Genomic DNA, 26,520 nt, shown 5'->3' on the forward strand with positions numbered 1-26,520 from the left:
TGACATGTCAGAATTACAGCTGATTAATCAGGTGTGTTAGTGCTGGGTTAGACCACAAATATACACCCCTTGGATCACTCTAGATCCCCCAGGAATGGAGTGTGAAACACTGGACTTTGGGGCTTAATCCTAGCTTTGTTCTATGTTTGTTTGCTCACATGTTCCCCCCCCCCCCATTCTGTTCCAGTTTTCTGTGTTTCTGGGGATCATCTTCTTCCTGGAGCTGACAGCTGGAGTGTTGGCCTTCACCTTCAAGGACTGGATCAAGGACCAGCTCAACTTCTTCATCAATAACAACATCCGGGCGTACCGTGACGACATCGACCTCCAGAACCTCATAGACTTCACTCAGGAATATGTACGCGTTTGAAAATCAGTGTGAATGTGTGTTAGAGGAGGCTGGTGGGAGGAGCTATAGGAGGATGGGCTCATTGTAATGGCTGTAATGGAATACATGGAACTGAGTCAAACATGAGGTTACCAAATGTTTGATGTGTTTTATACTGTTCCATTTATTCCATGGAGCTCTGGTTTGAGTGAGGTGAAGAGTTGGTAAGGTGCGGGGGTAGGAGCAGGTGTGTGTGTGTGTGTGTGTGTGAGTGAGCAGGAGAGAGCCTGGTAGCCCCACTCACAGGCATGGGAGGGCATAGGCCCACCTACTTGGGAGCCAGGCCCACCCACTGGGGAGCCAGGCCCAGCCAATCAGAAAAAGTTTTTCCCCACAGACAGAAATACTCCTCAGTTTCATCAGCTGTGCGGGTGGTTGGGCTCAGACTACCCTGCAGGTGAAGAAGCCAGATGTGGAGGTCCTCGGCTGGCGTGGTTTGATGTGGTCTGCGGTTGTGAGGCCAGTTGGAATGATGTTGGAGGTGGTTTATGGTAGAGAAATTAACATTAAATTCTCTGGCAACAGCTCTGGTGGACATTCCTGCAGTCAGCATGCCAATTGCACACTCCTTCAAAACTTGAGACATCTGTGGCATTGTGTTGTGTGACAGAACTGCACATTTTAGTGGCCTTTTATTGTTCCCCAGCACAAGGTGCACCTGTGTAATGATCATGCTGTTGTCATGGGAATTCTGCACATGGGACACTCAAAGTCAATCTTAAATTAACCATTGTTTATTATTGTTTATTAAGATTCAAGAGTTTTCTGGGCTCTCCCAAGTGTCATCATTGTTTTTGAACAAGATCTTAATGAAAAAGACAATCAGCTGCCAAACTGATTACAGCTTTGCTCACCTCACCCTCCAAGAGTTCTTCACAGCACTATCATTGGCTCTGTGTGATGAGGAAGAGTCCGAGAGAAGGATCACCAAGCTATTGGAAGGATTTACTGACGGAATTGCAATCAACTTGGGAAATGCAAGTTTCTATTTGGCCTGTTTAACAGAAAAATGAGTTGCTTCCCGAAGGAGCATTTCAACATTGACCTGCCAGCTGATTCACAGTTACGATAGTGGATAAAACAATCGACTTACCCAAAGTCTGAAATCCCCCCCCCATGAATTTATAAATCTCTGCTCAGCTCTTCGGGAGAACGACAGTCTGACTCATTTCAGTGCGAGGATAGTCAATTATCTTTATGATGAGCAGGTGGCCTTGCTCCTCATGGCTCTTAGTGTGCAGCAAAAACTCTTTGTAGAACTTGACGTAGGTACTACTGTGGTGGAGGAGACTGCATCAAGTTTAGCAAGCTTAATCCTGAGTTGTGGAAGGCCACACAGTGTACCTATTCGCTTGATTGGCATCCTTTTCCATGCCTATATTTCCAGCAGTGATGAATGGTCATGGTGTTTTCGTTTTCTTGTTACAAGACGAGGCTCGCCAGAGAAGACCATAACTGTAAGTTGTTCTGCACTTGGCTGACATAGGAGGTGATCACAGTACTTTGTGGATCCCAAGGGCGCAAAGACATCAAGTCAACCGTTTCTGGGTGGAGATGTGACAAACCAGAGTATCAGTGCTCTAACCTGAGACGGGTAAAAGAGGGCTGCAACTCTCTCATCACACTTGAGATACATGGGGGAACAATCACAGAGCAGCTAAATGAGTGCAGGTGTTCACTGTGGTGGTGCTCATATTTTATTGACTTTGGCAATGAGGTGGCGGAGTGTGGATGAGGTGGCGGAGTGTGGATGAGGTGGCGGAGTGTGGATGAGGTGGCGGAGTGTGGATGAGGTGGCGGAGTGTGGATGAGGTGGCGGAGTGTGGATGAGGTGGCAGCCAAAACAAACTGTGGCATCCATAGGCTAAGTTACTGAAATCGAGATTGCCTTTTTTAAACACTTCAATGACTTCCAGTAGATATTTCAGAAGAGGGCAAGTCCTTGAGGGCCCAAGTGTCTACTGGGATTTGCCTCTCTTGAATCTAATCAATGAACTCACTAGATTGCTGTGAAACTGCAGTTACTACCATTGCTGTACTTAGGTTGTGTGTCAAATGAATAACGTTGTACATGTTTCATAATTGATCCCTATATTTGTTCCAGCTTGTTTCAAATGTGTTTGGAAAATGTTTCATTGCTCTGTGTGTAAAGGGTATGAACTTCTCAAGACAAATCGCAGTCTTAAGCACCTATGACCTAAATGAGACAAAAAAAAACATTTATGTTTAAAACTTTTCTTTATGGAAATGGATTTATACAGACAAAATGTGAAAGAGGGAGATAAACAGTCAATACAATTTACCCCAGCTAATCACCTTGTAAAAGTATTATTACGTGCTGAAGCTATTAAGCCTACCCTTCTTGTGAGATTACCATTTTAGAGTTACGCTGAATTACTTCCAGTGCAATACAGTAGTTTTGCAACAGCTTGCTGTGTAATAAAACATGAAATACTGTACTACATGATTCATAACGTCTACATTTAAGTTGTTTTGCTTCACTTAAGAATGTGTCTTAAAATCGTCACTCAGGTTTCTTATATTGTTAACGTAAATGATTTGATATGCTTTAGCTCACATTTTTATTGAATTCACAATGGCTTTCTTGAGTAGAATCTCCTCTCTTGCGCTGGATTGGTCTTAGAGCCAGTTTCTCTATTCAGTAGCAGGCCTTTGTTAGTGTAGACAACTGTTTGGCAGAGACGCCTGTGGCGACTGACCATATGACTCCCAGATCGTATTCCATCTGAGCCTCTATTCACAAAGCAACTCAGAGTTGGAATGCTGATCTAGGATCAGTTCACCCCCTTTGTTATTCATTAGGGTCTGAAAGGCACAACTGATCCTAGATCAGCACTCCTCTGAGACACTGTGAATACGGGCCTTGTTGTCAAGCCTTCCCCAATCGCTGTTGGTCACACTCCACCCACACTGATGCTGTGTGAGACGAGAGAGGAATTCACTACAAAGTTATCCCCTCTAAACATTGGACCTCTTTTGTTTTGATCATGTATGAGGGGGGGGGCGGGCGTGCGGGCGGGTGGGCGTGCGTGCGAACGCACGTGTTGTGGGGTAAAATAATTCTCCTGTCTCAATGTGACTTCCTGGATAATTAAAGGTTAAATAAAAAGTTAAAAAAAACATGGATTCCTTATTGACGTTCTCTTCTCTGCTTTCTCCTTAGTGGGATTGTTGCGGCGCATTCGGAGCGGATGACTGGAACCTGAACATCTATTTTAACTGCACGGACACCAACCCCAGCCGGGAGAAATGTGGGGTCCCCTTCTCCTGCTGCACCAAGGACCCTGCGGCAAGGAACTCTCACAGGGGCTAGGGAGGGTTGGACAGAGACATGGGTTATTGGGTTCGGCAAATCAAGTCTTACATTTTAAAGTGAAAATTACAAACTTCAGAATCCTTTTTAAACCTCAACTACGCTACAAGTTTGCATTTGCTACTGTGCAGGAAAATTCTCTGCAACAAAAGAGTGGTCAAATTAAGATCCTACATTGAAATGAATGAGTACTATAGTCGCTGAAAATACAGATTTACATGGTTTTCCATTATTTGGTTTGTCCCGATGACAGTATCTATGAGAGGGCAAAACTCATTTCTCAGACTGGCACCAAGGTTAAGGGCACCAACACACTGGGATTTTGTGTCCCGAGAATTTTGGATGGAGCTAATACATAATTGGGAGTTGCCGGCTGAATGACAACGAACGATGATTGTCCGACGAAAAACGGTCCATCTTTTGAACAGGAAATGGTTGTGTGTGTCAGTGGTATTATCAGTGGTGGTCAGGGTTATGATGACTGTTGACATCTGCTTTTTTTTGATAACACATCTATGTCTCTTCATTAGGAGGATGTGATAAACACGCAGTGTGGCTATGACGTACGAGCCAAAGCTGTGAGTGCTATTCCATTTCTCTCTTTCCATCTACCTCCTTCCTTTTTCCTTCTACACTTTTCCTTGATATAGGGGCCTTTATTATTATGGCATCTAAGAGATAATACTCAGAATATAGAAAGTCACATTTATATTATAAAGGGTTATATAATGAATGATCACATATGGTTGTACAATGAAGGCGTATGTTTGGTTTTCATGCTGTTTGCAGGCTAAGCAGCTCCCTCTAATAAACATGTTACTGTCCCTTGTTGTAGGACGTAGAGCAGAAGACCTACATCCATGTGAAAGGCTGTGTGCCACAGTTTGAGAAGTGGTTACAGGACAACCTGACGGTGGTGGCTGGGATCTTCATAGGAGTTGCGTTGTTACAGGTGAGAGAAACGTTTCTTTGACTACTTTTAGCCTAGTGTAGAAACAGGGCCAGCTACTCTCCGACTCAGAACATTAACTTGTCTCATCAGGGTGACAAGATGTCGAAAGCGTTCCACAGGGATGTTGGCCAGTGTTGACTCCAATGCTTCTCACAGTTGTGTCAAGTTGGCTGGATGTCCTTTGGGCGGTGGAGCATTCTTGATACACGCGAGAAACTGTTGAGCGTGAAACACCCAGCAGCGTTGCAGTTCTTGGCATAAACCGGTGCGCCTGGCACCTACTACCGTAACCTGTTCAAAGGCACTGAAATCTTTTGTCTTCTCCATTCACCCTCTGAATGGCACACAGACAATCCATGTCTCAATTGTCTCAAGGCTTAAAAATCCTTCTTTAACCTGTCTCCTCCTCTTCATCTACACTGATTGAAGTGGATTAAACAAGCAGAAATTCAGAGCAGAGAGGCTTGCATGTGACTCAGTCACTGGTTACTATGGCTGACCCTGTAAAACAACACATTTCACTGCACCTATCTGGCATATGTGACAATATAAACACGTATACACTGAACAAAAAATATAAACGCAACATATAGGACCAACACTACGTTTCATGAGCTGAAATAAAAGACCCCAGACATTTTCCATATGCACAAAAAGCATATTTCTCTCAAATTCTGTGCCCAAATTTGTTTACATCCCTGTTAGTGAGCATTTATCCTTAGCCAAGATGATCCATCCACCTGACAGATGTGGCATATGAGGAAGCTGATTAAACAGCGTGATCATTACACAGCTGCATCTTGTCCTGGGGACAATAAAAGGCTGCTTTAAAACTTGCAGTTTTGTTACGCAACGCAATGCCACAGATGTTTTGAGGGAGCGTGCAATTGGCATGCTGACTGCTGATTGTCCACCAGAGCTGTTGCCAGAGAATGTAATGTTCATTTCTCTACCATAAGCCGACCCAAACGTAATTGTAGAGAATTTGGTAGTACTAACCGACCACACAACCGCAGACCACGTGTAACCACGCCAGCCCAGGACCTCCACATCCGGCTTCTTCACCTGCGGGATCATTTAATGCCAGCCACCTGGACAGCTGATGAAAATGTGGGTTTGCACAACTGAACAACTGTCAGAAACTGTCTCAGGGAAGCTCATATGCGTGCTTGTTTGTCCTCACCAGGGTCTTGATCTGAGAATTGAATGTTCATTTCTCTACCAATGCCGTTTTTGAGAATTTGGCACTAAGTCCAACCAGCCTCACAACCTCAGACCACGTGTATGGCGTCGTGTGGATGAACAGTTTGCTGATGTCAACGTTGTGAACAGAGTGCCACATGGTGTGGTTATGGTATGGGCAGGCATAAGCTATGGACAACAAATACAATTGCATTTTATCAATGGCAATTTGAATGCACAGGCATACCGTGACAAGATCCTGAGGCCTATTATTGTGCCATTCATCCGCCGCCATCACCTCATGTTTCAGCATGATAATGCATGGCCCCATGTTGCAAGGATCTGTACACAATTCTTGGAAGCTGAAAATGTCCCAGTTCTTCCATGGCCTGCATACTCACCAGACATGTCACCCATTGAGCATGTTTGGGATGCTCTGGGTCAACATGTATGACAGCATGTTCCAGTTCCTGCCAATATCCAGAAACTTCGCAGAGCCATTGAAGAGGAGTGGGACAACATTCCACAATCAACAGCCTGATCAACTCTATGGGAAGGAGAAGTCACGATGCATGAGGCAAATGGGGGTCACACCAGATACTGACTGGTTTTCTGATCCACGCCCCTACCTTTTTTCTGTGTCTGTGACCAACAGATGCATATCTGTATTCCCAGTCGTAAAATCCATAGATTAGGGCCTAATACATTTATTTAAATTGACTGATTTCCTTATATGAACTGTAACACAGTCAAATCTTTGAAATAAATTGTAGCATGTTGTATTTATGTTCAGTGTGTGTGTGTGTATGTATATATATATTTTTTTATGTTAATGAAAACATGATTTAATTACAAAAGACAATCATTATCTTTTTCTTTTACAGATATTTGGAATATGCTTGGCACAAAACTTAGTTAGTGACATCGAAGCTGTGAGAGCAAGCTGGTGAGAAAATATAAAATACTTCAATTTAACGTCTCAAGTTAATTTGATCACATCTTATGTATTTCCTCATTCTCTACCACTTTTTATTAACTGGATTCATTATTGATTTTGACACTCCGTAGGATAGGCATTAACAGCATGGAAAATCAATCACTGAATCCAGGGTTCTAAATGGTGTTTTGTTTGAAAGTGTGTCATCATGTGGACCAAAAGGGAATTTGGAATGACATTTTCAAAACCAGACAGTATTTTAGAAAAAGTGCTTCATTATATTTGGCATAGAATAAAGTAAGAAGATATTGCGTCGTATGTATCAAGCTGCTGTAAAAGAAACAATGGTGGAATTTAACTCCTCTTAAAATGAAGAAATGTTCAACAGTATTGATGTTTGTAACCACTAAATCTGCATTTTACAAGGTTCTTACTAGTTTTTGGATACATATCAACCTAGATCCAGAGTATGCTGTCCAGAGTAAAACTTTTATTTGTACATTCTTTGACTTTGCTCTGGTTCCTATTAGTTTGACTGAGTCATTTGGCAAAGGTTCTGCGCTCTGCAACTTCCAGCTGGCCGCTCAGCTAGGAGACCCCCCCCGTCCACATACCCATCCCATCCCTGTGCCACAATGCTACTCTGCCACACCATGCCATCTCACCTCACGCTTCATTTTTCATCCCCCGTACTTTGTCAGGGTGCCCCCGCCCTCTTTCTCCACGCACCGACCCCTGCCTCACTCTGGAAAGAAAGGGTCTGCATACTACGCATGAGGAACGTACTCGCGAGCGTGTGTATGAACTGTAGCTGGTGGGTGTTGTTGTCCTCCGTATGACCTGTAGCTGGTGGGTGTTGTTGTCCTCCGTATGACCTGTAGCTGGTGGGTGTTGTTGTCCTCCGTATGACCTGTAGCTGGTGGGTGTTGTGGTTGTCCTCCGTGAATCAGTAGTAGTCACTGTAGTGAATGATTCATTACAGCCCAGACCCTGCAAGACCCATGTTTCATTCAGAACAGTATGTTAACATTAATACAAAGTACAGATCAGTATCAGGGATTACAACTCTGGCAGGGACATTAAGATTATAGATCGATTGTGTTTTAAGTCCCCAAGTTTTCTGAGCAAAAAAAACATTTTCATTGTTGGTCATAAACAACTGTAAAAACAGGAAATCAGCTCCAAAGGACTTTAGTTTAGGAAATTTGTTCAAGTATTCCCAAGCATAATAGAGGGACATATGTTATATTATCCAAATAATAATAATAGATGGGATTTATATAACACTTGTCTTCCAACTGAAGTACTCAAAGTGCTTTACATAGTAGGGGAAAACCCACCTCTGTAATGCACAGCGACACACATCAGGTGGCAGGGTGAGGAGTGATATGCCAATCAGGGGTGAGGGGGATGATTAGGTGACCATGTTGGAAATGTAGCCATGACACCGGGGTCAACACCCCTACTCTTTAATAACCGTCATAGGATTTTGAATGACCACAGTCAGGATACCGTTTTAACGTCCCATCTGAAAAACGGCACCTTACGCAGGACAATGTAATCAAGGTTTGAAATGATTGTTTTAGTCAAATATTATATCCATTTAGGCTTCTTGCTGTCAATTGGCAGTCTAAAAATATATTTTTTTTTGTGCTCTGGCCCCACGACCATCCGCTCAAGAAAAAAATTGTCCTGCGGCTGAATTGAATTGATGGTCCCTGACGTATAACATTCGTATGGGTATGTAAATCAAAATGTCAGGCTAAGATGGAGGCTTAACTAGCTCACTGTTGGCAGCAGTCTGCCAATAGATTTAAGGACATGACCCATTTCCTTCAGCCATCAGTTCAACCCAGATCCTGTGGTCATGAAGAATGGAAACCGTTTCAGAATAATCCCTAACTTCCCTCAGATCCCTCCACCAATCCTTTGGCCTCTCTCCCACTCGCCACTGTTCCAAACTCTGCCACTCTGATGCCCTGTACCAAGCCATCACTCTGTGCCTCCCTGCCCTATTCCCACCCAACTTCTCCACCAGGGGTGTATTGAGGATGCATTACATGTTCACCGAAAACTCAGGAATGTAAATAGAATTGAATTTAACATGTGGTTCCAGAGTATTGTGAACACTACTGAATATGCAGCAGAGTGGGACTGAAAAACACCTGATAACATTTGACAACTTCAGGTATTCTGAATGCTCCCCCTCCCTGGCTTTGCTCTTATGTAATGAAAGGAACATGTTTTAAAACTTCCTTTTACTTCCTCTTGCTGTGTAGTTTATTTACCTGATGTCGCGGCCCATCTTGACCCAGGAACACACAGGTAATGATCACTACCACGTCACCTAGCCGAGCGTAAATGGTACAATACATCATATTTAAGTTGTCTCAAATACAACCGTGTTGATGACTTTTCTCAATGTTGGTCCTAGTAATACTGGGACTATGATTAGTTTGTTTTAACAGCTGTGTCTGACCTTGATTTCCATTTGTCCCAAGGTCTCTTCAGCACGGCTATGCCAGTCTCAGCATCAGAAGATGCTAGAAGCCTGCTGGAACTGGGAATGATACCACCTGCACCATATTCCGTCATGATGACTGGCACATTCTGATCCTTTTTAAAGATGTGTTTGAGGTTGCAAAATTCCAGTAACTTTCCAGAAATTCCCAGGTTTTCCAGAAATCCCGGTTGGAAGATTCCTCCAATCAGGATTTCTGGAAAACCTGGGAATCTGGGGAAAGTTACCTGTGCTTTGCATCCCTTTTGTTCCATGCGGTTCCATCGATGTGGTAAACACTTTGTGTAGAAATGTAGAGAAAATAATGAAGACAAAAAAATTAACTTTGGGGGGGGGGGGGGGGGTTGTAAATGCACTGCATGCATCTTGTTTAAATTCATGATGTACAGAAGTTGTTATTGACACAGGTATTTTGAACAGTAAAATGGTAGCTGTATTTGTGGCGACACTGAGCATTAGGGAAGAGAGTAATGGTGCTAGAATGCAAATGTACAGTAGTAGTCTCAGCCCTCAAGTTGTTTGCTTTGAACTGCAGTAGCCTTGTCGGCTCAAGCGTTTTTGTGGCACAGATGGGCATTCATTATACACTGCTCAAAAAAATAAAGGGAACACTAAAATAACACATCCTAGATCTGAATGAATGAAATAATCTTATTAAATACTTTTTTCTTTACATAGTTGAATGTGCTGACAACAAAATCACACATAAATAATCAATGGAAATCCAATTTATCAACCCATGGAGGTCTGGATTTGGAGTCACACTCAAAATTAAAGTGGAAAACCACACTACAGGCTGATCCAACTTTGATGTAATGTCCTTAAAACAAGTCAAAATGAGGCTCAGTAGTGTGTGTGGCCTCCACGTGCCTGTATGACCTCCCTACAACACCTGGGCATGCTCCTGATGAGGTGGCGGATGGTCTCCTGAGGGATCTCCTCCCAGACCTGAAGTAAAGCATCCGCCAACTCCTGGACAGTCTGTGGTGCAACGTGACGTTGGTGGATGGAGCGAGACATGATGTCCCAGATGTGCTCAATTGGTTTCAGGTCTGGGGAACGGGCGGGCCAGTCCATAGCATCAATGCTTCCTCTTGCAGGAACTGCTGACACACTCCAGCCACATGAGGTCTAGCATTGTCTTGCATTAGGAGGAACCCAGGGCCAACCGCACCAGCATATGGTCTCACAAGGGGTCTGAGGATCTCATCTCGGTACCTAATGGCAGTCAGGCTACCTCTGGCGAGCACATGGAGGGCTGTGCGGCCCCCCAAAGAAATGCCACCCCACACCATGACTGACCCACCGCCAAACCGGTCATGCTGGAGGATGTTGCAGGCAGCAGAATGTTCTCCACGGCGTCTCCAGACTCTGTCACGTCTGTCACGTGCTCAGTGTGAACCTTCTTTCATCTGTGAAGAGCACAGGGCGCCAGTGGCGAATTTGCCAATCTTGGTGTTCTCTGGCAAATGCCAAACGTCCTGCACGGTGTTGGGCTGTAAGCACAACCCCCACCTGTGGACGTCGGGCCCTCATAGAGTCTGTTTCTGACCGTTTGAGCAGACACATGCACATTTGTGGCCTGCTGGAGGTCATTTTGCAGGGCTCTGGCAGTGCTCCTCCTTGCACAAAGGCGGAGGTAGCGGTCCTGCTGCTGTGTTGTTGCCCTCCTACGGCCTCCTCCACGTCTCCTGATGTACTGGCCTGACTCCTGGTAGCGTCTCCATGCTCTGGACACTACGCTGACAGACACAGCAAACCTTCTTGCCACAGCTCGCATTGATGTGCCATCCTGGATGAGCTGCACTACCTGAGCCACTTGTGTGGGTTGTTGACTCCGTCTCATGCTACCACTAGAGTGAAAGCAACGCCAGCATTCAAAAGTGACCAAAACATCAGCCAGGAAGCATAGGAACTGAGAAGTGGTCTGTGGTTAACACCTGCAGAACCACTCCTTTATTGGGGGTGTCTTGCTAATTGCCTATAATTTCCACCTGTTGTCTATTCCATTTGCACAACAGCATGTGAAATTTATTGTCAATCAGTGTTGCTTCCTAAGTGGACAGTTTGATTTCACAGAAGTGTGATTGACTTGGAGTTACATTGTGTTGTTTAAGTGTTCCCTTTATTTTTTTGAGCAGTATATTTCATGGCATCTCTACCTGGGTGAAATACATACAGGTACGTTACATACTTGAGGTGGGCCTGATTTAGCAAGAGTTTGCACTTTTGGGGGGACTAATCGATTGGTTCTATTGTAACAGACAAGCTAAATCAAGCACACTTCCAAGTATCAATGTATTTGATCCAGGTCTGATCTCTGCAACACTGTACATTAAAATTGTCAATACATTCAATGAACTGAAAAACAGGGATAAAACTTCGTCCATTTCTTGCTATGGTGGTCTTCTGTTTTCAATACCTCTAAGTGATGTCAATCTTTAGGAATCCCTGTCACTTCATATTCAATCTTGTTCTGAGGGCTGAATGTGATTTGTTCGCTTACAATGACCAGTGAGTGAATTAAAACTAACTCACTTCCTGACATTTGTTGGTGGTGGAGGGCGTAAGGTGGTGGAGGGTTCCTGGCTCAAATCCCTGTGTGCTTTCAGTTTTCTAGCTCAATGACCAGTGAGTAGAGTGTACAGCAGTGAGTCAAGTTAAATAAATGCTTGTAGGGAGGTGGCAGGAGAGTTAAATGCAGGTTGCCAGACAAGGTCCCTGTTTAGGATCCCCATGTCTTGTTTTCCAACCTTAAACTGACTTTCTAAAGTTACCCAATCACTTTTCACATTTCTTGTCTAATCATAGGTCGTAACACGAGGGTGTCCATGCATTAGGTCCTTGGTTCGATTCCTGGTGTGGCTTTTAAAATAACTTAACCAATTACACTCCTTTCTGCCCTCAGAACAAGAAAATAAGGGTTTGATTCAATCTGTATCGCGGAAGTTCAGTGCTATAGCGCGATTGACACTTAATGTCCCATGTTCACGGAGATTGCACTCATGGTTAACTTTGCATATAGGCTCAACAGCTTCTACCCCCAAGCCATTAGATTGCTGAACAATTCATAAAAATAGCCACTGGAAAATGTACACTGATACCCACTCCCCTTTTGTACACTGCTGCTACTTGCCGTTTGTTTGTTACCTATACATAGTCACTTTGCCCCCGCCTACATGTACAGATTACCTCAACTAGTCTGTACCCCTGCACACTGACTCGGTACTGGTGCCCCATGTATATAGCCTGGTTATTCTTAGTGTTACTTTTTATTTTTGCCTACTTGGTAAATATTTTCTTATTGAACTGCATTGTTGGTTAAGGGCTTGTAAGTAAGCATTAAGGTAAAGTCTACACTTGTTGTATTTGACAAAGTTTGATTTGACTACCTTTAAATGTCAAATCGCGCTGAACTTCCGCGATACGGATTGAATCGAGCCCTTTGTTTTTCTTTCATTCCCATGAAATAAATCCTTTTTGTTGACCTGCTGACAGTGTTAATAGTACTCATAATGAATAAAGGGACAAGACAGAAAGTGAATTGGCATCCTCTTTCTCTCGGACTCCATTACGCATTCATGTATTGGTCAATGGTGCTTTGGCCAGTCCCTCAGTCAGATGGAACGAATTCCAATCAGAAACAGTGACAAAGGTGTGATCAATGGACATTACATCACCACTGTCAAAACTACGTAGTGTTTGCCAGGCCTATCAGAGCGCCTCAAAGCCAGGCATGTGAAGCTGCATTCTATTGGAGATGGGGCTTCTGCTTACCCCTAACCTAATTGTCTCAGATCCATGAAGAGAAGTGAACAAGGATAGATGGGAGGGGACAACCATATGGAATGGAATGTAGCCTAGGTGACACCATAGCCCTTGCCAATGCACTCAGGAAACCCTGTTTGACACGATGAATGAAACATGATTAGAGTGACTTATCAATATTATGAAACAGACGTCACCCTCTTACTATATCAACAGGTAGTACAAACTCTGGAAGCAACAGATACATTATCGCCAGCAATCATCTTTAATTATCTGAGTTACAATCTTCCAAATGTACAACTCAATGACATTTACAACAAACATTTATGTTTATAGCGTAACGCAGTTAGATTGTAGTTACGTCTTGATTGGATTGTGTCTTTGTAAAGTTACAAATCTGAAATTACCATTCATACCTGACAAAAAAAAAAGAACAAAATTTAACAAGACCGATTTAGTAAACAAATAATTTATATTTAAAAAAAACGCCTATGTCACCAGACGTTGCCTAACGCAGTATCCAACATGCTGGAATGGGCATGTTCTCGATACTTGGAGTGGGAGAGAAACCATCACACATGCAAACAAAGCGCTGGCTGGGATAAACCATAGAGCGGTACCACACGTAGACGGGGGGGATCTTCTCTGGCTGTCCGGACCGGCCCATTCTGACAGGGTTACGGGGAGGTTCACGTAGCTGTCAGGGAGACCACAGTGACTATGTGAAACGACGGTGACGTTCCAGGTCATCTCTTTTGCGGTCGCGTTACATAGACGATCAGATCTCACAACACCTGGAGAAGTGTTAAATAACTGAGGAACCACATTAATATGATATAGAAATCTTCTGAAATGTGCAGCGCTACTGCAAAAAAAGATGCCCTGGAACACCCCCCCCCCCCCCCCCCCCCCATCGGTCTTCCATACAGACATATACTACACACCTGGTATGGCTGACTGCTTCACTGTACACTCAGAGACCAGTGACTGTTCATCTGGGGACTTTAACTTGTTACCTACACAAGATTCCTCAATGTCAGGTGAGAATTATTACGAGCTAGTGGAGTCATAGCCTAGGGTATGTTCAGTTGGGGTTAAACATTTACAACATTGCAGATAGAAATCTAACACATTTAGTTAACACAATTCCCTATTCTACTTGACAGACGGTCATATCTGTTCTACGTAATATATTTACATCTGAACATTCTGTAACATTTCCCCATTCTAAACATACCCCTGATATAACAGTAAGGTTGTTGGGGACAGTAAGTTAGGTTGTTTGAGACAGTAAGTTAAGGGAAGAGAGGGGGATCGGTTGGGATTATCAAGCCAACTCCTTTCAAACGCTAGTTTAAGTACAACATGACTGAACTCTACTCAGCTCTGGAAGATCGGCCCAGGGCTGGGGTTTTGGCTATGCGAGGGTCCAAATGAACATGGATACACCACCAACTGGACTAAAACATGCAGTTCGTCTTCAACTCAAGCTAACATGGGACACAGAATGGATGCATGGCTGCTTAGTTTGTTTTCAGACCAACCTAACTCACAGTTTTTTTGTTCTTTTGTATTGTTTTTCAACAGGTTTCACAGCTATGGTCATCATAAAAAGTGTTTTCTCTTTGTATGTTTATCTATTGCAGAAAGAAAAGGCTGTCTTGTTTTTATTATGGAGGAGTATGCATGCGTGAGCGGCGGTAGTGTGGGAAGGCAGGCTAAAGGCAGGCTGTAAGGCAGAGGGGGTAGGTTTTAGCTGGAGCAGCTGGCTGTTGACAGGGACAAAGGGACAGGATACCTTGGCACGTGATGATGGGACACACAGAGGGAGGTTCTGGAGAGAGGGAAGGGGGGCAGGGATTGGCTATGAGGCAGGCATTGGGGGGAGTGGGGGATAGTGGGCGTTAAGAGTCCTTTAGCTCTGTGCCGTTAGCCTCTGCTCTGTGAGCAACGCCTGGTGGGAGACCGTTTTGTTCTCGTGCGACCGCAGCTTGGACACCACGTCGATGAAGGCCAGGCCCTGCACTTCTTTATGGAGAGGCTCTGGAGGAGGGAAAGATAACAGGTCTCATTCAGAAGTCTTTAAAGGAAGAACACAAATCTAAACCAGAACATTGAGCTACATCCCAATGTCCATACTAGTATACCACTCTGCTATGCCTTAGTTTGGATATTGGAGCAGAAGCTGTGTCTAAGTGGCTGATTCAAAATGGCCGGCCCTTTTACCTGAGCCCATGACCGCACAGATGAGGATCATGGAGTTGTATTTGATCTCTGGGGCGGTCCTCTCGTCTGAGAGCAGCTTGTGGAGCACCTGCACCAGGCCTGCCCCGACGAAGTCCTTCTCAGCCTCCACTGAAACCATGAAAAACACAAGTGACAGACTCATTTGTCCAATTGTTTTAATGCATTTCAATGCCCCACCAGAGTCAATGCTTTGTTTCTGAGAAAAGGGTTTACTGAGCACCCCGTTACAAATGCTTCAACAGTGAATTTAATTTATACAGTGCGTCTCACTAGGTCCAAATTGCTTTCCATTGTATGGTTCTAACTCACCCTATGCATCATCAAACTACTTGCAGTTGATTCTAGCCATGCAATACATCAGGTCATGTTCAGTAAGCATGGAAAATGGAAATTATTTTTAAACTAAGTAAAACAGAAACTTTGCTTTTTTTCCCCTCAATTTCTAAACATTTTACTACAGTATGCCCTACTGAACACAACCCAGGCACAGTCAAAGGAAGTGCTACAAAACCATGTGGCTAACACAGTAGTCAGAATTTGGCTGCACTGTGACATGAACCTGACTGTGACCCCTGACTCTTACCCAGGTCCAACCCGGCGATGAGGCCCAGAGCCACCAGCGCCTCGTTCTGCATGATCATGTGTTCGCTCGTCGCCATGACTACTAAGTGCTTCACACCTGCCCCCTGGATGACTGTTTTTACGACGTCCTAAAACCACAAAAACAAACATTTCAATGGGGCACAATTCTAAATCGGAGATATCTTATCCACCTCGCAGGGTTTTGCTCCAGCCCTGCCCTAACATACAAACCCTCTACTAACCCGCTGCTCATCAGGACTCTGATTAGCTGAAATCAGGTGTGTTAGTTAGAGCAGGGTGGGAGCACAGACCTGCACACCCAGTGACTTTCCAGGAGGAGAGACCACTAGGCCAGTCCACCCCTGCTCTAAATGATACCGTGCGTAGGTACGACATCTCTAGCGCTGCCACAGGGGTGCTATTCTGTCTAAAGAGCTGCAAATAGGGTGGAGGTCACAAATCTACAGATTAGAAGGAGAAAACCCAGTCTGAGTTACACCTGAGTCATTCTCTCTTGAGATGAGACCGGAGGGGAAGTGTAGCAGAACTGCCAATGTTACGTCTAGACATGAACCAACAAGAAATAACGTATTTCAGGAAGAGTCAGACATTGAATCACAGTCTGTTGTTCCTTTTATTTAATCTGAACAGTTCCAGTATGGGCCAGAATTTATTCTGTGGTCACAGCCAGCCAGCTAGTCAGTCACAGATGGTGTGTGTTTCCTTGGCAGCTGGTCCTAACCTTTGATTTGCTGTGGCGGATGAGAGCTGAGAGCAGTCTGTTGGACTCTCCCATGACTCCTGCATGGTCCTTGGCCTCACACCACTCTACCAGACGCTCCACCAGCTTGGCATTGGTCCCCAGCTGGTCTGCCGCATCCGCTGGGGAGAAAACAACAGCTAACACTTTATTTTACATCCCCATTACCATTGGTAGCTCTCTGGTATATAAACTGAAATGACTGGTTTCTTGAAATGATTCGACCTAAAAATTGGTAACTTCTTGTTGAAATTATTTGTAATTTGTTATAATGAATCTCTGAACTCCAGGAAGGAAGAGATAAAAATCCTTATTGTAACGACATGCAGGTATTAATGTCCTATCACCTTGAGTTGCCTGCTATTCTAACACCCTGTCAACATCTCACTGTGACACTCCGGTCCATAGCGACTCAATCAAAGATGGACTCCATCGATCGCCATGTCACTTTGGATCCAAATGGACTGCACTTGGCCTTGTCCGGTCCTCCCCAACCACTATTTGATGAAGATTCAAACGTTTGGCAGAAAACACATCGCATTCTTGGCTTTTTTTTTTTTATACTGTACTTTCCTATCAATGGCTTCCCGAGTGGCACAGGTGTGTGCATCGCAGTGCTTGAGGCATCACTACAGATCCGGGTTCGATGTCTGGCTGTGTCGCAGCCGGCCGCAACCGGGTGACCCATGAGGCGACGCACAAGTGGCCCAGCGTCTTCCGGGTTAGGGGAGGGTTTGGCCGGCCGGGATGTCCTTGTCCCATCGCGCTCCGCTAACACGGTCGCCAGTTGTACGGTGTTTCCTCCGACATATTTGTGCGGCTGGCTTCCGGGTTAAGCGAGCAGTGTGTCAAGAACCAGTGCGGCTTGGCAGGGTCGTGTTTCGGAGGACGCATGGCTCTCGAAAATACTCCGCTGAATAAATACAATCTTTGCACCTGGATTTGATACTGATCAATTTAAGGACAAAGAGTGAGGTATGGAAAGATTCAAGTTTAGAGCATCATTAGGAAAGAAATTCTAGCCTCCATTTCAGAAAATGTTCCTTTAGATCTTTCTGCAGAGTTAATGGGTGGAAACATTCACACATGGCTGATTCTGGTCAATTTAAATAGAGCGCGAAGCACAGACCTCGAGGGGCATCACTAGGAAGTTGCTTAACAGTGTATTCAATGTGTTATAAAGATGCTCTACCTTGTGTGTCGATGAGCATGCGTAATGTCCCCAGCAGTTTGAACTGGACAGGAGGCATCTCTGACGGGAGGAACTTCAACACTGTATCTGACACACCAGCTGACAGCATTTTAGCCTTGTTCACCACTTAGGGAAAGATTAGGAATAAAAGATTAAACATGTCAAAGAAATAAATCCAAACTATTCGCGCTTCAAAATATGCTCCCTCCTCAAAGACATGTATAATCTGCTTTGTTTCCTTACGTATGGACTGTACATGGCAATTAAGCTCTTAGCTGACAATGTTGTACACCATGAAAATAAACGATACACTAACTTAGTAACTATGTATTCAACCAATATTAACGTAAGGCTCAAAGAAGGAACATAAGTACAGGGAAGCACTTTTGACTAGAAGTTGTTTGTTGTTGCATTTGCCAAGACCTGCCCCCACCCACAGATTACAAAGACGTACAGGGGAAGCACTTCAGACAGGAAATGAATGTTAAAGACTTGCCTTGAACCTACGAGTCATATAGAACATTGACAGTATACTCAATCATGCATGGAGCGCCTTGGGCGTCTCACCAGGAATGGCCAGGTTGCGCAGGGCGCTGAGCGCGGCGTGCTGCACGGTGACGTTACCCTCCTCCACGTGGCGATCCAGCAGCTCCAGAAGCTTCTGAACGATGCCCGATTCCACCATGTGTATGCAGTTACCATCTGGGGGGGGGGGGGGGGAGGGGTGAAAAGTAATAACAGCCCTCACATTTATAAAAAAACATTTTCCTGGCTTTAAAATTTCACAGTCAGATGAAAATATGTGTTCTGATGACTAATGACTAATTGTTATGCTTGGAACTTGTATTCAGGTCACTCTGAGGGAGTGTGTTTTCATTGGGGGGGGGGGGGGGGGGGGAACTTACCTAGAGAGAAAATCTGGAAGAAAGTGGGGGGGGGGACGTGGAAAAGTCGATTCCCTGTTCCACATGACAGAGAAGCGTGTTTGTTCTATATACAGTACATTTGGAAAGTATTCATACCTTCCCCTTTCCCACATTGTTACAGCCTTATTCTAAAATGGATTGATAAAAAAAAATCCTCAATCTACAAACAATACCCCATAATGACTAAGAAAAAAAAACAGGTTTTTAGATTTATTATTAAAAATGATTAAGAAATTGAGCTTAGGTGCATCCTATTTCCATTGATCATCCTTGAGATGTTTCTACAACTTGATTGGAGTCCACCTGTGGTAAATTCAATTGATTGGACATGATTTGGAAAGGCACACACCTGTCTATATAAAGGTCCCACAGTTGACAGTGCATGTCAGAACAAAACCCATGCCATGAGGTCGAAAGAATAGTCTGTAGAGCTCCGAGACAGGATTGTGTCGAGGAACAGATCTGGGGAAGGTTACCAAAACATTTCTGCAGTATTGAAGGTCCCCAAGAACACAGTGGCCTCATCCTTCTTAAATGGAAGAAGTTTGGAACCACCAAGACTCTTTCTAGAGCTGGCCGCCTGGCCAAACTGAGCAATTGGGGCACATGACAGCGCGCTTGGAGTTTGCCAAATGGCACCTAAAGGACTCAGACCATGGAAAACAAGATTCTCTGGTCTGATGGAACTATTTGGCCTAAATGCCAAGCATCACGTCTGGAGGAAACCTGGCACCATCCCTACGGTGAAGTATGGTGGTGGCAGCATCCTGCTGTGGGATGTTTTTCAGCGGCAGGGACTGGGAGACTGGTCAGGATCGAGGCAAAGATGAACGGAGCAAAGTAGAGAGAGATCCCTGATGAAAACCTGCTCCAGAGCGCCGAGGACCTCAGACTGGGGTGAAGGGTCACCTTCCAACAGGACAACAACCCTAAGCACACAGCCAAGACAATGCAGGAGTGGCTTCGGGACAAGTCTCTGAATGTCCTTGAGTGGCCCAGCCAGAGCTCGGACTTGAACCCGATCAAACATCGAGAGACCTGAAAATAGCTGTACAGCGACACTCCCCACCCAACCTGACAGAGCTTCAGTGGATCTGCAGAAAAGAATGGGAGAAACTCCCCAAATACAGGTGTGCCAAGCTTGTAGCGTCATACCCAAGAAGACTCAAGGCTGTAATCGCTGCCAAAGGTGATTCAACAAAGTACTGAGTAAAGGGTCTGAATTCTTATGTAAATGTGATTATTATTTCTTTTTGTATACATTTGCAAAAAAAAAATCTAAAAACCTGTTTTTTGCTTTGTGATTATGGGGTACTGTCTGTAGATTCAAAAAAATAATAATAATAATTAATTGTTTTTTTTCTCAGAATAAGGCTGTAACTTAACAAATTGTGGAAAATGTCAAGGGGTCTGAATACTTTCCAAATGCACTGTGATTCTAGAATCTGAGTGTTATATTTTAGTCACCCTGATCAGAGGTGCGAAGGTGAACGGCAAGGCACTGGAGCGACGAACTGCCCTTGCTGTCTCTGCCTGGCCGGCTCCCCTCTTTGCACTGGGATTCTCTGCCTCTGACCCTATTACGGGGGCTGAGTCACTTGCTTACTAGTGCTCTTCCATGCTGTCCCTAGGAAGGGTGTGTCACTTGAGTGGGTTAAGTCACAAACGTGATGGTCAGAGACCATGGTCGTGTGGGGCCAGGACAACAACCTCTCCCTCAATGTGATCAGGACAAAGGAGATGATTGTGGACTACAGGAAAAGGAGGACCGAGCACTCCCCCATTCTCATCAATGGGGCTGTAGTGCAACACGTTGAGAGCTTCAAGTTCCTTGGTGTCCACATCCCCACAAACTATCATGATCCAAACACACCAAGACAGTCGTGAAGAGGGCACAACAAAACCAATTCCCCCTCAGGAGACTGAAAAGATTTGGCATGGGTCCTCAGATCCTCAAAAGGTTCTACAGCTGCGCCATCGGGGGCATCCTGACTGGCTGCATCACTGCCTGGTATGGCAACTGCTCGGTGTCCGACCACAAGGCACTACTTTGGGTAGTGCGTACAGCCCAGTACATCACTGGGGCCAAGCTTCCTGCCATCCAGGACCTCTATACCCGGCGGTGTCAGAGGCAGGCCCTAAAAATTGTCAAAGACTCCAGCCACCCTAGTCATAGACTGCTCTCTCTGCTACCGCACGGTAAGCGGTATCGGAGCGGCAAGTCAAGGTCCAAAAGGCTTCTAAACAGCTTCTACCCCCAAGCCATAAGACTCCTGAAGAGCTAATCAAAGGGCTAATCAGACCCCTCTTTTACACTGCTGCTACTCTGTTTATTATCTATGCATAGTCACTTTAACTCTACCTACATGTACATATTACCTCAATTACCCGGTGCCCCCGCACATTGACTCTGTACCAGCACCCCCTGTGTATAGCCTCGCTTGTGATTTTACTGCTGCTGTTTAATTATTTGCTACTTTTATTTTCTATTTTCAATGTTTTACTTAACACTTTTTTCTTAAAGCATTGTTGGTTAAGGGCTTGTACAGTGGGGGAAAAAAGTATTTGATCCCCTGCTGATTTTGTACGTTTGCCCACTGACAAAGAAATGATCAGTCTATAATTTTAATGGTAGGTTTATTTGAACAGTGAGAGACAGAATAACAACAAAAATATCCAGAAAAACACGTCAAAAATGTTATAAATTGATTTGCATTTTAATGAGGGAAATAAGTATTTGACCCCCTCTCAATCAGAAAGATTTCTGGCTCCCAGGTGTCTTTTACACAGGTAACGAGCTGAGATTAGGAGCACACTCTTAAAGGGAGTGCTCCTAACCACAGCTTGTTACCTGTAAAAAAGACACCTGTCCACAGAAGCAATCAATCAGATTCCAAACTCTCCACCATGGCCAAGACCAAAGAGCTCTCCAAGGATGTCAGGGACAAGATTGTAGATGGCTGGAATGGGCTACAAGACCATCGCCAAGCAGCTTGGTGAGAACATTTGGTGCGATTATTCGCAAATGGAAGAAACACAAAAGAACTGTCAATATCCCTCGGCCATGCAAGATCTCACCTCGTGGAGTTGCAATGATCATGAGAGCGGTGAGGAATCAGTCCAGAACTACACGGGAGGATCTTGTCAATGATCTCAAGGCAGCTGGGACCATAGTCACCAAGAAAACAATTGGTAACACACTACGCCGTGAAGGACTGAAATCCTGCAGCGCCCGCAAGGTCCCCCTGCTCAAGAATACATATACATGCCCGTCTGAAGTTTGCCAATGAACATCTGAATGACTCAGAGGACAACTGGTGAAAGTGTTGTGGTCAGATGAGACCAAAATGGAGCTCTTTGGCATCAACTCAACGTGTTTGGAGGAGGAGGAATGCTGCCTATGACCCCAAGAACACAATCTCCACCATCAAACATGGAGGTGGAAACATTATGCTTTGGGGGTGTTTTTCTGCTAAGGGGACAGGACAACTTCACCGCATCAAAGGGATGATGGACGGGGCCATGTACCGTCAAATCTTGGGTGAGAACCTCCTTCCCTCAGCCAGGGCATTGAAAATGGGTCGTGGATGGGTATTCCAGCATGACAATGACCCAAAACACACTGCCAAGGCAACAAAGGAGTGGCTCAAGAAGAAGCACATTAAGGTCCTGGAGTGGCCTAGCCAGTCTCCAGACCTTAATCCCATAGAAAATCTGTGGAGGCAGCTGAAGGTTCAAGTTGCCAAACGTCAGCCTTGAAACCTTAATGACTTGGAGAAGATCTGCAAAGAGGAGTGGGACAAAATCCCTCCTGAGATGTGTGCAAACCTTGTGGCCAACTACAAGAAACGTCTGACCTCTGTGATTGCCAACAAGGGTTTTGCCACCAAGTACTAAGTCATGTTTTGCAGAGGGGTCAAATACTTATTTCCCTCATTAAAATGCAAATCATTTTCTAACATTTTTGACATGCGTTTTTCTGGATTTTTTTGTTGTTATTCTGTCTCTCACTGTTCAAATAAACCTACTATTAAAATTATAGACTGATCATTTCTTTGTAAGTGGGCAAACGTACAAAATCAGCAGGGGATCAAATACCACCCCCCCCCCCCCACTGTAAGTAAGTATTTCACTGTAAGGTCTACACCTGTTGTATTTAGCACATGTGACAAATACAATTTGACTTGATCTTCCTGTCCGGTTTGCACCCCCTCAGGCTTGTGCGGGAGGAGGAGATCTTTGTGGGCTATACTCAGCCTCGTCTCAGGGTAGTAAGTTGGTGGTTGAAGATATCCCTCTAGTGGTGTGGGGGCTGTGCTTTGGCAAAGTGGGTGGTGTTATATCCTCAGTGTCCTCCAACCCACCCGCCTCCAGTATCTATGCTGCAGTAGTGTATGTGCTGGGGGGCTGGGGTCAGTCTTATATCTGGTGTCCTGTGTGAATTTAAGTTCTCCCTCCCTCTCCCCTCCCCTCCCGAAGGACCTGAGTAAGACTGGCTGTCCCCAGTCCACCTCGTCATGCTGCTGCTCCAGTTTCAACTGGTCTGCCTGCGGCTAAGGAATCCTGACCTGGTCACTGGACGTGCTACCTTGTCCTGGACCTGCTGTTTTCAACTCTCTACCGCACCTGCTGTCTCAAACTCAATGCTTGGCTATGTAAAGCCAACTGACATTTACTCCTGGAGGTACTGACCGGTTGCACCCTCTACAACCACTGTGATTATTATTATTTGACTCTGCTGGTCATCTATGAAGGTTTGAACATTTTGAAGAACAATCTGGTCTTAAATGGCCATGTACTCTTATAATCCCCACCCGGCACAGTCAGAAGAGGACTGGCCACCCCTCAGAGCCTGGTTCCTCTCCAGGTTCCTGCCTTTCTAGGGAGTTTTTCCTAGCCACCGTGCTTCTATTATTGCATTGCTTGCTGTTTGGGGTTTTAGGCTGGATTTCTGTATAGCACTTTGTGACATCTGCTGATGTAAAAAGGGCTATATAAATACATTTGATTGATTGATCAACTGGTGTTGTGGTGCTTACTACTAGAGAGAGAAGTGTATCTGTTCTACATGATATGTTTCCAGTTTGAGTGATGAGATTAGTCAATATCGAGGCAGGTCAAGGCAGTTTTATCCTGAATAACCCATTTTGTTGGTTCCCTATCCCAGCAGGCAAAACTGGTTGAATTATTTCAGTTAAACATTGCAACGACGTCATTTCAACATAATGTAATTTCAACACGGTAATGATGTCCTTTCAAAATTTCAATGACTTAATTTCAACCAGGTTTGCCCACTGAGCTGTTACTATGGACAACGTGTGCAGTAATCTCTTTACCGTTGCGGGCAAAGTTGGCGATGGCCAGTGCCCCTGCCAACTGCAGCTGGTGGTTGTGGGATGGTACCCAGGAAAGGACCCTCTCGAACACGCTGCCCTTGCCCGCTTCAAACAGCTTCTGCATGGACTCATCTGAAGGGAGAGAGAGATGTGGAGAGGCTGTCAACACAAACACCTGTCTACTGCATCAGAGGGGAGAGAGGCCATCAAAATGTCACTGCAGTTATATACTAAACAAAAAAAAACAGACCACACACAAATAAGCATACATGTTTTGGAAGAAAATGTTACAGGATAAAAGTCCTACTTCTTGGCTTCATTATAACAAAGTGGTGAGGGAATATTGGAAGGCAAGTAGAATGCCATGTTTATGTTTTGAGGAACAGAAACGGGAACGGAAATGATCTATACTGTTCTGGAACAGAACCGTTATTTTAAAAGCATACATTCCGGGCATTTAAAAATAATAATAATAATATTTTTTTTTTAAAAAGGCCCCACAAAAACATCACAACAAAGCACCTACGCAAGGCCCTCACTGTCACTCATTAACGTATTCCAGTTTGTCTGCCAGCTGTAAATCTTTGCCAGTGTGTGTCGCGCGCACGTTTGTATGCTACCTGCCTCTACTCCCTCCGAAGCATAGGCTACTGATTTTACGAGCGTGATTTGGAAGATGGGGAGAGATTTTTAATTAGAGAAGAATGGATTCACTTTTTCAAACGCTATTAACGGATACTATAGTTACCACGTTTGATTTATTTAACTACAAAAAAAAAAGGTACGACGTTTTTAAATCTGGTGCTGCTCTGCACGCCCAAAATGTAGTTAACGAAGATTCAATCAGGAAGGCTTGTCTGAATGCTTGTCCAACTTTATCCAGTAAGCATAACATAATTCACTTTGTTTCCTATTCTATGGGCCTAGTGGGAATAAATCAACACCAGCATAGAGTCTTGTTTCTTCTCTCTCCTATTAGCCATGTGCGAAACGTCATTCTCCTATTTACCGTATAGCCTAGAAGCACGCCCCAAAAAATACACATTCCGCATGCTCGTCTATACAGAAAAATAAAATCATTCAAAATACTTCACCAGAAAGCATGACTTAGCCACAGAGGATCATTAGCTGTAGACTGTTTCACAAGCTCGTAGGCCTATCTATGCCTATTTGAGAAGACCAGTATTTGGGCTGCGCGCGTGGCAATAGGACTAGCCGATTATTGAGTTGCGGCTGTCAGTGAAAAGCATCTAAAATGTGTGGAGTAGAATTTAAAAATGTTGAGACAAGATGGGGGAGGGAGTGGCGACGATACAGGAGAGTCTCTCCCCAGAACGGAAGAAGCTGGCGATCTTGTAATTATTGACTTAACTTTTATCATTTTAAATTCCGATTTTTATGATTAACCACGTGGCAATGATTTTTTAGAAACCAAAACATTATTATTGAAATGAAACTGTTCCACAAAAATGTGCATATTAAAATCATAACTGGCATGCAGAACGGCAGAAAATGGTAGGGTCAACTGTAAGCTTCCACAAACTTGAAACTCACCAGCCGCCTATGAAGTCTTTGAAGCATTTTGAAAACATACTTAATTGTTTGAATCCTGAATGTTTTATTTTATGAGGCATGTCTACCATCTACCAATCCTACCATTGAGACATGCCCCATAACACGAAAATAAAAACGTCAGGATTCATCCAATTAAGTAAGTTTTCAAAATGCATACTGCCTCCAGCTCACATTGTAAAGTGTTTGGTGATGCACTAATAGCCTGCTGCCTGCACTTGAATGGTGTTGGATTCTAGCTCGAAATATACTTCATGTTACCATACTAGAACTTATTGATTACTTTCCATGTAAAAGGAATGGAAAGTCAGCAAAAAAAGAAACGTCCCTTTTTCAGGACCCTGTCTTTCCAAGATAATTTGTAAAAATCCAAATAACTTCAGACCTTCATTGTAAAGGGTTCAAACACTGTTTCCCATGCTCGTTCAATGAACCATAAACAATGAAGATGCACCTGCGGAATGGTCGTTAAGACACTAACTGCTTACAGAAGGTAGACAATTAAGGTCAGTTATGACAACTTAGGACACTAAAAGAGGCCTTTCTACTGACTCTGAAAAACACCAAAAGAAAGATGCTCAGGGTCCCTGCTCATCTGCGTGAACGTGCCTTAGGCATGCTGCAAGGAGGCATGAGGACTGCAGATGTGGCCAGGGAAATAAATTGTAATGTCCGTACTCGCAGTAGCAGACCACGTGTAACAAAACCTGCATAGGATCGGTACATCCGAACATCACACCTGCAGGACAGGTACAGGATGGCAACAACAACTGCCCGAGTTACACCAGGAACGCACAATCCCTCCATCAGTGCTCAGACTGTC

At 44.4% G+C, this 26,520-nt stretch overlaps 2 protein-coding genes across 9 annotated transcripts in view; one reads left to right on the forward strand and one right to left on the reverse strand.

Moving 5' to 3' along the window:
- The window catches only part of LOC106608643 (tetraspanin-5), a 38,510-nt gene extending 26,799 nt beyond the window's left edge, over window positions 1-11,711 (forward strand). For both annotated transcript variants that reach the window (XM_082977402.1, XM_014206718.3), the window contains exons 4-10: window positions 188-358; window positions 3,573-3,698; window positions 4,253-4,300; window positions 4,558-4,674; window positions 6,741-6,802; window positions 9,073-9,118; window positions 9,295-11,711. In XM_082977402.1, the coding sequence (XP_082833528.1) occupies window positions 188-358; window positions 3,573-3,698; window positions 4,253-4,300; window positions 4,558-4,674; window positions 6,741-6,802; window positions 9,073-9,085 (537 nt within the window). In that variant the 3' untranslated portion in view covers window positions 9,086-9,118; window positions 9,295-11,711. The remainder of the gene's footprint in view (window positions 1-187; window positions 359-3,572; window positions 3,699-4,252; window positions 4,301-4,557; window positions 4,675-6,740; window positions 6,803-9,072; window positions 9,119-9,294) is intronic.
- Window positions 11,712-13,328: 1,617 nt separating this feature from the next.
- LOC106608640 (rap1 GTPase-GDP dissociation stimulator 1) overlaps window positions 13,329-26,520 on the reverse strand; it is a 56,872-nt gene continuing 43,680 nt past the window's right edge. For all 7 annotated transcript variants that reach the window (XM_082977397.1, XM_082977399.1, XM_082977396.1 and 4 more), the window contains 7 exons: window positions 24,126-24,257; window positions 18,431-18,565; window positions 17,864-17,989; window positions 16,654-16,793; window positions 15,913-16,039; window positions 15,309-15,437; window positions 13,329-15,125 (listed from right to left, as the gene is read on the reverse strand). In XM_082977397.1, the coding sequence (XP_082833523.1) occupies window positions 14,998-15,125; window positions 15,309-15,437; window positions 15,913-16,039; window positions 16,654-16,793; window positions 17,864-17,989; window positions 18,431-18,565; window positions 24,126-24,257 (917 nt within the window). In that variant the 3' untranslated portion in view covers window positions 13,329-14,997. The remainder of the gene's footprint in view (window positions 15,126-15,308; window positions 15,438-15,912; window positions 16,040-16,653; window positions 16,794-17,863; window positions 17,990-18,430; window positions 18,566-24,125; window positions 24,258-26,520) is intronic.

Source organism: Salmo salar, chromosome 07, assembly GCF_965601325.2.
Source record: "Salmo salar chromosome 07, fSalSal1, whole genome shotgun sequence".
In the NCBI taxonomy this organism is placed as follows: Eukaryota; Metazoa; Chordata; class Actinopteri; order Salmoniformes; family Salmonidae; genus Salmo; species Salmo salar.